This window comes from Aquarana catesbeiana, linkage group LG03 (genome assembly GCF_042186555.1).
Source record: "Aquarana catesbeiana isolate 2022-GZ linkage group LG03, ASM4218655v1, whole genome shotgun sequence".
NCBI lineage: Eukaryota > Metazoa > Chordata > Amphibia > Anura > Ranidae > Aquarana > Aquarana catesbeiana.
Window position 1 is genome coordinate 50,732,823 of NC_133326.1, and position 13,133 is coordinate 50,745,955.

Here is a 13,133-nt window from a genome sequence, read left to right on the forward strand (position 1 = left end):
TCTTCTATAGTCGGGAAGATACTGGAGGAGTGTAATAAAAGACCACATAGATGGGTTCTTACTGGAAAACAAATATTTTAAGCAACTGACAAGCATTTATTTATGAAAGACAGACGTTTTTTAGACACATCTGATATATTTTTATGAAGAGGTAAATAAAACCTTGGACAGAGGGGTGGTTGTGGACATGGTATACTTGGATTTTGCAAAAGTGATTGACACAGCCCCCCCTACACGGCTAATGTGTAAGGTTAAGTCTACAGGCTTGGAAAGATCCGTTTGTAAATGGATAGAAAACTAACTAATAGACCGTATTCAGAGAGTAGTGGTTAATGATTCTTACTCTGAATGGTCTACATTTATCAGTGGTGTACCCCAAGGTTCAGTGTTGAGACCCTTACTTTTTAATATCTTTATAAATTATATAGGGTCTGGGATTAAAAGTACCATTTCAGTCTTTGAAAATGACACCAAGCTATGCAGTGGAATAACGTCCTTACAGGATGTCTCCAATTTACAAGCCAACCTCAATGCAATGTTTAATTGGGCAACTGTGTGGCAAATGAGGTTTAATGTTGATAAATGTAAAGTTATGCACTTAGGTGCTAAGAATATGCATGCGTCATACATATTAGGGGGGAGTATAAGTAGGGGGATCCATAGTGGAGAAGGCTCTGGGTGTTTCGGTAGATCAGAAGCTTAATAATAACATACAATGTGAAGCTGTGGTTTCCAAAGCGAGCAAAGTTCTTTCTTGTATTAAGGGAGGTATGGACTGCAGAGAGAGAGATATAATTTTGCCCCTGTACAAATCATTAGTAAGACCTCATCTGAAATATGCACTTCAGTTTTGGGCTTCAGTTCATAAAAAGCATATCAGGAAAATGGAGAAAGTGCAGAGAAGAGAAACCAAACCGATAAGAGGCATGGAGGAGCTCAGCTATGAGGAAAGATTAGAGGAATTGAATTTATTCTCTCTTGAGAAGAGATTAAGGGGGATATGATCAACATGTATAAATACATAAATGGTCCATATAGCGAACTTGTGTTGAGTTATTCACTTTAAGGTCACCACAGAGGAAAAGAGATTTAATCTCCAAATTCAAAAAGGTATCTTCACAGCAAGAGCTGTGAAAACGTGAAATAGACTCCCTCCAAAGCTGATTCTGGCCATCTCAGTAGATTGCTTTAAAATAGGACTGGATCCTTTCCTAGATGATTACAGAACATAACTGGGTACTAACATTTACTAGTAAAGTGGATCCAGGGAATACCCGATTGCCTCTCGGGTGATCAGGAAGGAAATTTTTCCCCTGCTGGAGCAAATTGGATCATGCTTTGCTGGGGTTTTTCACCTTCCTCTGGATCAACTGTGGGGGTATAGAATTGTGTATATGGAATTGTATTTTTTTTTCCAGTTGGTTAAACTAGATGGACTTGTGTCTTTTTTCAACCTCACTATGTAACCTAGGTCAATATACTACCATGTATTTTATTAGTTTAGACTAAAGCTAACCATACACCAATATACACTATACAGCATGAATGGACAGGTCTGTGGTGTCGGCTATTGTACTCTGACAGCTGGGGCAGTCAGCTGTCAGAATACCCAAACAGTAGCTGCATCTGACTAGATACAGTCATTGTTCAGCCAACAATTCTCCATGTGGCAAGTTATCGATTAAAAGGTGTTGGGAGGGGGGAAGGGTTGCAACACGGCCACCAACTAAGCACATTTTGACTAGTTCATTAGGAATCAACTGAAATTTGCTGTGGGCATGACTAGCTTAGGAACAAAAGCCTTTTTCCTTTTTAACTAGAATGGCATGCAGTTTTATATGTGAATGCACATTTTAAACAAGTATTGCCGTATTCATTCATGATGCACAATAGGGGAATGGAATCTAGGAATAGCGATTGTTTATACTGTATAGAATAGATATGGTTTATGTGTTTACCATTTAATTCCATGGACCTGCTTAAAAGTGGTAATGCAGAAAAAACAAAATGCAGAAGGCAGCAATTTTTTAAAATGTGCTCCAAATTAATTACTTTTACAAAAACACTTTGGGATTGATTTGCTAAAACTGTAGAGTGTAAAATCTAGTACAGGTGTACATGGTAGCCAATCAGCTTCTAACTTCAGCTTGTTCAATTAAGCTTTAACGAAAAAAAACAAAACTGGAAGCTGATTAGTTTCTCTGCAGAGCTGCACCAGATTTTGCACTCAACAGTTTTAAGTAAATCAACACCTTTGTTTCTCCAAGGCAAAATATATACATTTAACTGTAGAAAAATGGTCAGGCATGAACAGACTCAACAATCTAGCGCTGCAATGACATTCAGTGAGCAGGCAAAGGAGAGTATTTTTCTGCAGGAAAATAGTAGAGCTGTATGTAAAAGCAGCAATAAAACTTTATAACACTCATATATATTTGCCTTTTCTTTGTGTATTTGTGATAGGTTGTAAGAAAAAAAAGTTAGGGAAAATATTTGAAGTCTTTCACCATGCAGTTACAGCACATAACACATTCATGGACGGCCATATATTCCCATGAATATAAATTCCCATGAATATAAATTAAACATCTTCTATCCATAAATAGTGCCTGTGTCCTCTGCAGTGACCTTAAACTAAACAATGTGCTAGTAAATTCTCTATACGTGCTATTAATATGTGATTGTTATATATCCCCTTCATGCCAGTAATTAAAGTAAAATTTTATTCCAGGTATGGATATTTCTGCCTAGTTACACAACTCCAGCTTGGGCCAATGTAAGTATGCATGTGTCATAAAGTGAGGGGAAAAAAGTATTTTGTACGTTTGCCCACTGACAAAAATGATCAGTCTATAATTTTAATGGTAGGTTTATTTTAACAGTGAGAGACAGAAAATCAACAATAATATCCAGAAAAATGCATTTCAAAAAAGTTATCAATTGATTTGCATTTTAAATGAGTGAAATAAGTATTTGATCCCCTATCAATTAGAAAGATTTCTGGCTCCCAGGTATCTTCTATACAGGCAAGGAGCTGAGATTAGGAGCACTCCCTTAAAGGGAGTGCTCCTAATCTCAGCTTGTTATCTGTATAAAAGACACCTGTCCACAGAAGCAATCAATCGTTCAGATTCCAATCTCTCCACCATGGCCAAGACCAAAGAGTTGTCCAAGGATGTCACGGACAAGATTGTAGACCTACACAAGGCTGAAACGGTTTACAAGACCATTGCCAAGCAGCTTGGTGAGAGGGTGACAACAGTTGGTGCGATTATTCACGAATGGAGGAAACACAAAATAACTGTCAATCTCCCTCGGTCTGGGGCTCCATGCAAGATCTCACCTCGTGGACTTTCAATGATCATGAGAACGGTGAGGAATCAGCCCAGAACTACATGAGAATCTTGTCAAGGATCTCAAGGCAGATGGGACCATAGTCACCAAGAAAACAATTGGTAACACTACACCGTGAAGGACTGAAATCCTGCAGTGTCTGCAAGGTCCCCCTGCTCAAGAAAGCACATGTGAAGGCCCATCTGAAGTTTGGTAATGAACATCTGAATGATTTAGAGAACTGGGTGAAAGTGTTGTGGTCAGATGAGACCAAGATCAAACTCTTTGGCATCAACTCAGCTCGCCATGTTTGGAGGAGGAATGCTGCCTATGACTCCAACACCATCCCCAAGAACACCATCGCCACCAACATGGAGGTAGAAACATTATGCTTTGGGGGTGCTTTTCTGCTAAGGGGATAGGACAACTTCACCGCATCAAGGGGAAGATAACAGGCCATGTACCGTCATATCTTGTGTGAGAACCTCCTTCCCTCAGCCAGGGCATTGAAAATGGGTCATGGATGGTTATTCCAACATGACAATGACCCAAAACACACGGCCAAGGCAACAGAGGAGTGGCTCAAGAAGTAGCACATTAAGGTCCTGGAGTGGCCTAGCCAGTCTCCAGACCTTAATCCCATAGAAAATATGTGGAGGGAGGTGAAGGTTTGAGTTACCAAACGTCAGCCTCAAAACTTTAATGACTTGGAGAGGATCTGCAAAGAGGAGTGTGCAAACCGGGTGGCCTACGTCTGACCTCTGATTGCCAACAGGGGGTTTTGTCACCAAGTACTTAGTCATGTTTTGCGAAGGGGTCAAATACGTATTTCGCTCATTAAAATGCAAATCAATGTATAACTATTTTTGAAATGCGTTTTTCTGGAATTTTTTGTTGTTATTCTGTCTCTCACTGTTAAAATAAACCTACCATTAAAATTATAGATCATTTCCTTGTCAATGGGCAAACGTACAAAATCAGCAGGGAATCAAATACATTTTTCCCCTCACTGTACTTGGCTGAACCCCATGGACGCTGCAATTCACTGTAGTAAACACCACTATTACGGTGATCATCGCTAGCTTCCAAGTCCTAAGTCAAGCCGCTGCCCTTCTGCTTACCAAATACAGGTGGCTGTTATAATTGCCCAAGCACCATTTACAGGACACCTTGCATTTTCTCAATGAATACAAAGCATTTTCTGACTGGACGGAGTGGAAATCTTGCTATCGCTACTGAGCCTCTCCACCTTGTCCATTCAGAGAAAGCTTTGTGTCTGCAGCACTGGCAACTGGTTCCCATATTCAGCCAAACAACACATATTTCCCACTTGCATCTATACACATGAAATCCGTCCCTGGGCTTGTTTTTTTTTGTTGTTTTTATTACAGATAACAATTTGGATGGGGTAGAGGGGTCATGGGATGCCCAACTTGACTGATACAACAGATGGGGACAATTTCCTGAACTTTTCTCCTTCCTGGACACAATCAGTCTTTAAGGATCAGTGGCAAAAGACCCTTGTGGACTAGGAGCTCTTAGTCCCCTTTAGAAAATATCACAAAATGTTACAAAACTTCATGCAGAAGTATCTCCTCTCCTCTGCCTGCAGGTACTACCAGCCCATCTGGCTGCTCCGAGGATCTTCCAGGACAAGGGATAAAAGGGTTAAGCACAGCACTGTCCTTTTGAAAGCTTGCTACATGTGTCAGTCTCTCCCCTTGTGAATCCCTGAGTATGCCGGTTTACTCCCTCTGTTCCTCCTTGCTCCCTGCTGCTCTTGGGTAAGAGTCCTTCTGAAACCGGATGCTGAAAGGATTCTTCCCTGCCAGTTTGAGCCCAGCCTGGAGGCAAAGCCCCCCCCCCCCTAGACCTAGGGCACACCTCCTAGGCAACCGACAGCCTCCTTAGCACTCCATTTTCCACCCAACTCCCCTGCTGGCATGGCTCCACCATATTTAGGGGCTGACCTAGTCACCCTGCCAGGAGATTCTGCCTGGGGATTGGCCAAGTTCCCTCACATATGCAGATCAGGACCTCTGGCCTCTGCCCACTAACTCCCAGAAGCTTCTACAAGCTTCTAGATCCAGTGGGAGGTACTAGAGACCTGCATCTGTGAAGCCATCCAGCCTTACCTGCAGTTACTCGACCCAATTTCAGACTCACAGAACTTACCACGAGTCAAACTTAATGTACCTACAATAACACTAGTAGCACAATAGAGGGTGCTACATGCCCATGGAGAAAATGCAATATATACTCTGAATGGCACCCATACCAAGCGAGTGGCCTCCCGTGTTCACTAAATGGCAGGGCAGCTGCTCAGCATGAGACCCGGCAGCTATCAGCAATTACCCTAGTAGCAGTGCCTTCTACAGTGAGTTCCAGCTTCAACAGGATCAGCCAGGTAGAACACATGCATGCTTACATTGGTCCAGGCTGGACCAATGTAGCTAAGCAAAAATATGCGTACTTGAAATTTAGCCTTAAAATTAGGCATCCATCTGTACTCGAAGTTATTTGCAAAAAAAAAAAAAATATTATATATATATAGATATATATATATAGATATAGATATCTATATATATCTATATATATATAGATATATATATATATATATATCTATATATAGATATATATATATATAACCATCAGTCTTCATATGTGAACATTTTAACATTTTTTTAAATGCCATTGGAACAATGTTTGCAGATGCTGTAACCTAACACAATGCGAATATAAATACTATTGCTATATTTTGGACAAATGTAAATGATTTAGTGGGAATTGTACACATTTGTAGCGGCTCCCATTGTTTTAGAGCTCTCGTCAAACACTGTACCCAGGCTATGTCAATAAGAGTCAACAATAGCTTTACCTTTTGACATATTTGACCTATGACATGCATGGAACTATAGTTCCATCTAGAGTTTGTTATAAAATGCTTCTCTCATAGCAACTAATGTAAAAAGTAAGGTATAGTGATACATCCATGTGGGAATAGCTACTAACATTTTCTAAATCAAAAGCCAACAGCATAAGCTGAGAGAGGACGCCATAACAATAAGACCAAAGAAAGAACTTCACCTGGGGATGACACTAAATCTACAAAACAAAACTGACCGTTTTCCTGCAATCACTTGATTAGAGCCTGGAAATCTGTTTGTTACGGAATTTTTTTAGTGTATCCCCACCACATACAAACCATTGTCAATTTTTATTTGCTAGGAAGCTTATGTATTTTGTGTTATATGCATATTTGTAATATTCTGTATTGTTTTTCAACAATTATAAGTAGTTTATACGTACAACATTCTTGTTCAGTAAAAGCGTATTAAATATACACTACAGGGGTTTCTGCTTACTTGCTTTACCTCAAAGTAATCTAAAAGGGTCAAAGGAAAACATGGGCCCCAAACTGAACCTTATTTTGAAGATGAGCTCACCTTTAAGTGGAGTTCCATCAGAAAAAAAAAAAATGTCAACAGCTACAAATACTTTTAAAATAAGGATACTTACCTGTCCAGGGCTCCCGCGATGTCCTCACCCGAAGCCGACCCGTCCCTCGGCTCCGGATGGAGGCGCCGGCATCTTCGGTAAGGAAATCAGAAATTCCCTACTGCACATGCGCGAAAAGCATAAGATAGCCACAGGCCATCAATTTAAAAACAGCTTTTAGAAAAGAGATTACCTAAAAACTTTAAAATAATGTAAACTTTGAGACATGTTTTCAGAATTGCATATCCACTGTCAAAAAGAAGCTCACCTGTTATCATTCAATTGAGTGTATCGGGGCTGAGGATCTGGATCTTGGTCATTGACATCGTAACTGGCAGCAGGATCCTAAATAAACACAATTGTAAGAGAATGAGAAAAAGAAATCGCCCACAATAGAAACCTCGTCAGTTAAAGTGACAGGCAAATACATCACTCTCCCTTATCTCCACTAAACCAGATCATTTGTTTTTCTTTCTGCAGATGGGTGTAAAAAGAATCAAGATATCCAACTGCATTCAGTTTTTCATCAACCTAATGGCTCTTTCCTAATAAATTTCAAGTGCACTGCAGCAAATGCCTTTCTCGAGTGGACTGTGGCGATGCAGATCAATAATCAGTTCTCTTCTCTTCTTCTCCCCTTTTCTTACCAAGTAGATGAATGTCTAACCATGCATTATTGAGCTGTTCATTAAACACACATGCCGAGAAAATAAATTACAATGAAAAGTCTTGCAAATGTCCATTTACTATTGTAGGTCAAAGAAACAGTAAAACCAATTTCACAGCAAACGTCGCTGTGGAAAAGCCTACGTGGCATAGACACATCTGCTTCTGTGACCCATATTAAATAGACAGTCAGCAAGTAAAAGGAGTGAAAACCCAGAATATTTAATGTATCCAAAGCTGCTTTTTCTTGGAAAGAGACTTTTTAACTCAAAATAGCCGAATTTGTCACACCGCTTGCATTTATATGATGATTAAGCAATAGGTGGAGCAGATTACTAGCCAATTGGCTTGTACCAGATCTTCTCTAGCAATAACTGGTGTGTGTATGGGCCGTTGTAGACTTTTCTACCAAACTGAGATATAATTAGGCAAAATGGAAGATGTGCATCTTTCAATGGCCAGATTGGCATGTGTGTGTCTCTTAAAGCACGTCTGGACCCAAAAACAAAAATGTAATATATTGTAGTTTATCAGCCGGTAACTGATGTGGCGGAATTAGTGTTCTTTCCAAGGTTATTTCCCTTTTATTTTGGTACTCCTTCAAAATACCAGGATGGTTACACTCACTTCGCCTCTATATCTCCTGGAGGGTGTCATAGTTGTCACACAGGCTGGAGTTTGATGTCTGCTTTTGTTCATCCACATTACATGGAGAGGGGACTGGATTATTAGGTTGCACAGCTCAGTTAAAAGAAGTATGGGTTTTCGTTTTTTCCCCACTTACCTAGGTGTATGCAGCATGGGACCAATGCTGTATTTGTCCCCCAGTGTCTCCGCACTGAGAACCGAGCGATCGAACATCGCAGATGGCTCAGGTCTCTCTGCTCCCCCACGCTCATTGGAGCACTGATCTGTGGAGGGGAGTGGAGGGTCGGGGAGTGGCTGTCTCTGCCTCTCAACGAGCTGTCAGTCCAGGCACCTGGCGGATCTAGACTCCCAGAGTCGGGATGATGCGGTGCCTGGACGGATATTGGTGATGTCAGCAGAGAGCAGTCTTTAGTCCGCTCTCTACTAAAAACGGATCACAGCAGTGCAAAATGAATTGCACTCCTGTGAGCCAGAGGAGAAGCCCAGCCAAACGAGCTCAGGCTGGTCTTCTCTTTTAATCTGACACGTGGCAGAGCTACTGCATTTCTAAGATCAACAGGTATTTTTTGTACTTGGTAAAAATGTTCTTAGATGTAGCTGCATTTGTCATCTTTGTTCAGGCTAAGGACTAGTAAGCTGCAAAATATTACATTTTTGTGAGATTGTCACTTTCCCGAATTCTTCATATCTGCCAGGTTTGTCTGACTCTATGGGTGACCAAATCTACAGTTAAAGCCTGAACGTGTTAAAATTTCAACAGACCATAAAAATAGGAAAAAAATTCAGCCGAGTCAGCAGACAGAAAGCTTGTATAAACAAACTACTGTATTTTCAGCTATCTCGTGAATGCTTCCACATGGGATAACTATTCATAGCTCAGTAGATGTGTCTTCATGTGGTCATTCTACTAAACCAATGGAATGTCATCATCTGACAGATAAAGACTCATTTGTTGACTGTTCTTAAAAGAAAGATGCCAATACAAATTCATATACAGGGGGCTGAGGTTCTTATCTGACCAGTCATGGATGGAAATCCAACTATTGGATCCCAGGACAGGTTTCTGCTATTTATATATGGTTTACTAGATTAAGAGACATGGCCATATGCAGAGTGTACATGTGTCCATTAGTACAAGAGTCACGTTCTCTCCCATGAGCAGAAAATCTGATATTTCAGTTCAGAGTCTAGCACTGAAGGAAAGGATTTGTTAGCCTAATTGGCCATTATTGATTTCAGATATGTATGATATAAGTGATAATGTATATGAAATATAGAATTGCCATTTTTGTATTAAATGGTTCTGTATATGACTAAACAAGATTGAATTTTAAAATTCTGAAGCTGCATACATACAAACCAAACAGATTCATCAATTGCACATTTTTCTAAACTCCTATCTACTCTTGCAATTAAAGAAGAATTTTACTAAGCACTTTTAGTATCTACATTAATTAGCTAAAAGTACTACATAGGGGATTTTTTTGTTCACAAAAACAGTCATACATGTTAAAGAACTACAAAAACTAGTAGCCATTCCTTTCTTCTCTCTTCTGCATCGCATAACCTTCAATGATGGTGGCCAACACATGAAAGGTATGGCTTCCAATGACCTAAAGGGTCAGTTCAACCCAAGCTGATATGCAGTTATGAGTAGGTGCTATGAAGTAAAACCATTTGAACATTTCTAGTATGTTATTCAGAATCTATTGGTGACATATCTAGGCCTGCACACCTGCCAGGTTCATTATAAGGGGTTCTCCCTCATTTTTGTATATGTATTTATTATGGGGAATACAGCAGAATATTCAGGAATATGCATATTTTTGAAAGAACAGCAAAACTCCAAGGTTTGGAATTATGTCAGGGATATCTTGTTCTTAGATATACAGTGCATCCGGAAAGCCCAGACTTGAACCCGACTGAACATCCCTGGAGAGATCTGAAAATGGCTGTGCACCGGAGCACGCCATCCAACCTGATGGAACTTAAGAGGTCTTGCAAAGAAGAATTGGATAAACTGCCCAAAAATAGGTGTGCCAAGCTTGTAAGATCATGCCCAAAAAAGGCTTGAGGCTGTAATTGGTGCCAAAGGTGCTTCAACAAAGTATTGAGCAAAGGTTGTGAATACATATGTACATGTGATTTTTTTTTCATTTTTTATTTTTCATAGAATTGCAAAAATTTCAAAGAAACTTTTCACTTGGTCATTATGGGGGGTATTGTTTGTAGAATTTTGAGGAAAATAATGAATTTAATCCATTTTGGAATAAGGCTGTAAAGGCCTGGTTCACACCTATGCAGGTTGCAATTTGCATATTCCAGGTGCATTTTGCGTTATTGAATACACGTTTTTGATCCATTGAAGTCTGTGGAACCAAAAACCAGAAAAAAAGTCCCTGGCCCTTTCCATAAAATGCATAGGTGTGAACGTGACCCATAGGAAACCATGTTAAATGGACTGTGGTGTGTATCTGCAAAATTGAAAATGCACTAAAAATGCATAGGTGTGAACCAGGCCTTACATAACAAAATGTGGAAAAAGCGCTGTGAATACTTTCCAGATGCACTGTATGAAGCCAAGGGCTGACTCGCCCAGCAGGCAACTTTCATTACTTTAATATCACTCGACTGAACTAATTCAAATCAACTAAAGCAGAATACACAAAACAAAATCCAGTCATTCACCCAACTACAGAAACCGAGAACCATTTTTTTTCTCTTGGTCACATTCAAAAACCCAAACACTTGTGCAATTTGAAATTTGAAGTTTAAAATTAGATTAGAGTTTCTTTAAACTTGTTACTGAGTCACATAGCAGGCACAACGAAAACATGACTTGTCCTGTCTTGCTGGTTCCCAGGCTATAAACACTCCATCCACTCACATAATTTCCTTCTAAATCAGGGTGGTTCTTCTCAATGCCATCATCCAGGATTGAAACCACGATCCCTCGGCCTGTGTAGCCCTGCTCCCAGGCTTCTCTGACATGTAAGTCATGCCGGCTTGCATCAAACTGTAAAGCAAAGTACAAACTATTAGCTGCTGTTCCACAGAAATCTCATTGTTCCTACATAGAAGGATCCAGTTGCATTTAGGAACAACCTCACCTTTCTGAAAAATGTGAAACTAAGGCAAGATAGTGAAAACAACTATAATAATTCATAACCCATTTTGTTCTATTAGTCCATATTCGAAACCCTCTTGAACCATATACTGAGTCAATGAGTTACCAAGTTAATGGCAGGTTGCAATGGTGTCAATTTTCGCAAACTGTCGCAGCATTAACTGACATACACTAGTTTTTGTCCATAGTGTTGCAAATATAAACACCATAATGAGGGCCTATCAAGGTGTGTACTGGTGCCCGTAGGATTAGACTGTCTCGGCCTGATTAAAAAATGTATATTTAAATGACCAAGGGCATCTTAAAGTGATCTTGTACCAAGCTCATGCAGGGCAAAGTAACAGATTCATGGTAATGCTAGGCTCAGTCACCGCCAGTATACACTCCCCTTTCCTTCTGATCCAATCCGAAGGAGCAAGGAGAAATACCCATTTCGTTATATAGTGGAGAATGTAATTCGCTCTACCTCACATGTGACAGCACTGGCAATTGACAACTAACGACTCAGGCATCATTGCCATCACATGGGTGTAGTAGGGGGCCTTCAGATTCTGACTGGGATAAGCATTGAGCCATGGATTTTTCTTGTTCCTGGCAGTGAACAGAAGTGGTAAAGGAAAGGTACTTTTTAGTTACTGCTGAGACCAGATTTCAATAAACCTGTTGCTTTCCATACCTGGGAAGTGCAAAGGTTCATGGTAAGACCTGCAAAGGGGTGTTCTGATCCAGTGGACTGACATTTATCACTATAAGATGGCTAGGTTTCCCCATGAAGCGGTCACCAGACAGTAAAGCCCTTGCTTTTTTTGGCTGTCTCTGCTACCTTTTTAAAGGGTTTAAAGGGATAGTATACTGGATTTGGATCATTTATCTGATTTCATTGCAGATGCCTCCTTTTATTCCTCAGTGAAATTGCTGGGGTAGATGTCGGCATGGCCACCTACAGCTCAAATTTCAGCGGATTCCTGTGAAATTTGAGCCACATATGGCCAACTTTGGACTTGTTTCTCACAGGGTCATTTTTAAAACCTCTAACAGTGGTTCAAATGGGTGTTGTCACTTGCTGTCTGTAAAATGCAATCAATATGAAAGATTTCATATTTACTATATTAAAAAAGATTTTAAAAAAAACCATATATTTCTTTAGTGTGTTCTGTAATAAAATATAACACTACACACACATCATTCCCTCATTGTCCAACTGATGAAATCATCAGAGAATTATACAATCCTCATACACACCATTACCTTCAGTTGCCTGCACAATACTCACACAATATAGCATTATACGTATATATACACCTCTATAGAAGCCATCAATACAAGAGTTACAATAGAAAAAGAAATACCAAGCAGATTCCATTTTCATACTTCACATTATAAAATTTGCAAAAAAGCTGTACAATAATCACAGAGGACAAGGAGCTCTTTGTAACCAATCTGCCAAATATTCAATTCTATACTAGACATTGTGCAACTTTTGTAAAGCCTTACCGTCAAAACGATAAAGGTAGGTTGAGTTTCCAAGAAATCAAAAACATACAAGAAAATATGCCAGTTCTCTATATTCACAAGACATATCTATATAAAATATAAGACGTTTGATAGTAATACATATGACAGTACGAGAAAAGAAGGCACTGCACTGCTTTGGGCTCAAATTGAAGCCATTCCTGGAATATTGAGAGTGACAGCCAGGAAATAGGTTGTGGGAATGTCTGTCTTGTACGTTGAATTAACCAGAGTACTTATACAAAGGATGACTAACAAAAATTTTTAGGAATGCGAACGTCTTTATAAAAATCAAACAAGTGTTTTATGCATTTGCTAAAACCTACGGAATACTGCCATTGTACATTTA

At 39.7% G+C, this 13,133-nt stretch overlaps 1 protein-coding gene across 2 annotated transcripts in view; it reads right to left on the reverse strand.

Moving 5' to 3' along the window:
* Positions 1-13,133, reverse strand: part of FURIN (furin, paired basic amino acid cleaving enzyme) — a 303,958-nt gene that overhangs the window by 94,199 nt on the left and 196,626 nt on the right. For both annotated transcript variants that reach the window (XM_073618514.1, XM_073618515.1), the window contains exons 4-5: positions 11,033-11,161; positions 7,100-7,176 (exon numbers count right to left, since the gene is read on the reverse strand). In XM_073618514.1, coding sequence (XP_073474615.1) covers positions 7,100-7,176; positions 11,033-11,161 — 206 coding nt within the window. The remainder of the gene's footprint in view (positions 1-7,099; positions 7,177-11,032; positions 11,162-13,133) is intronic.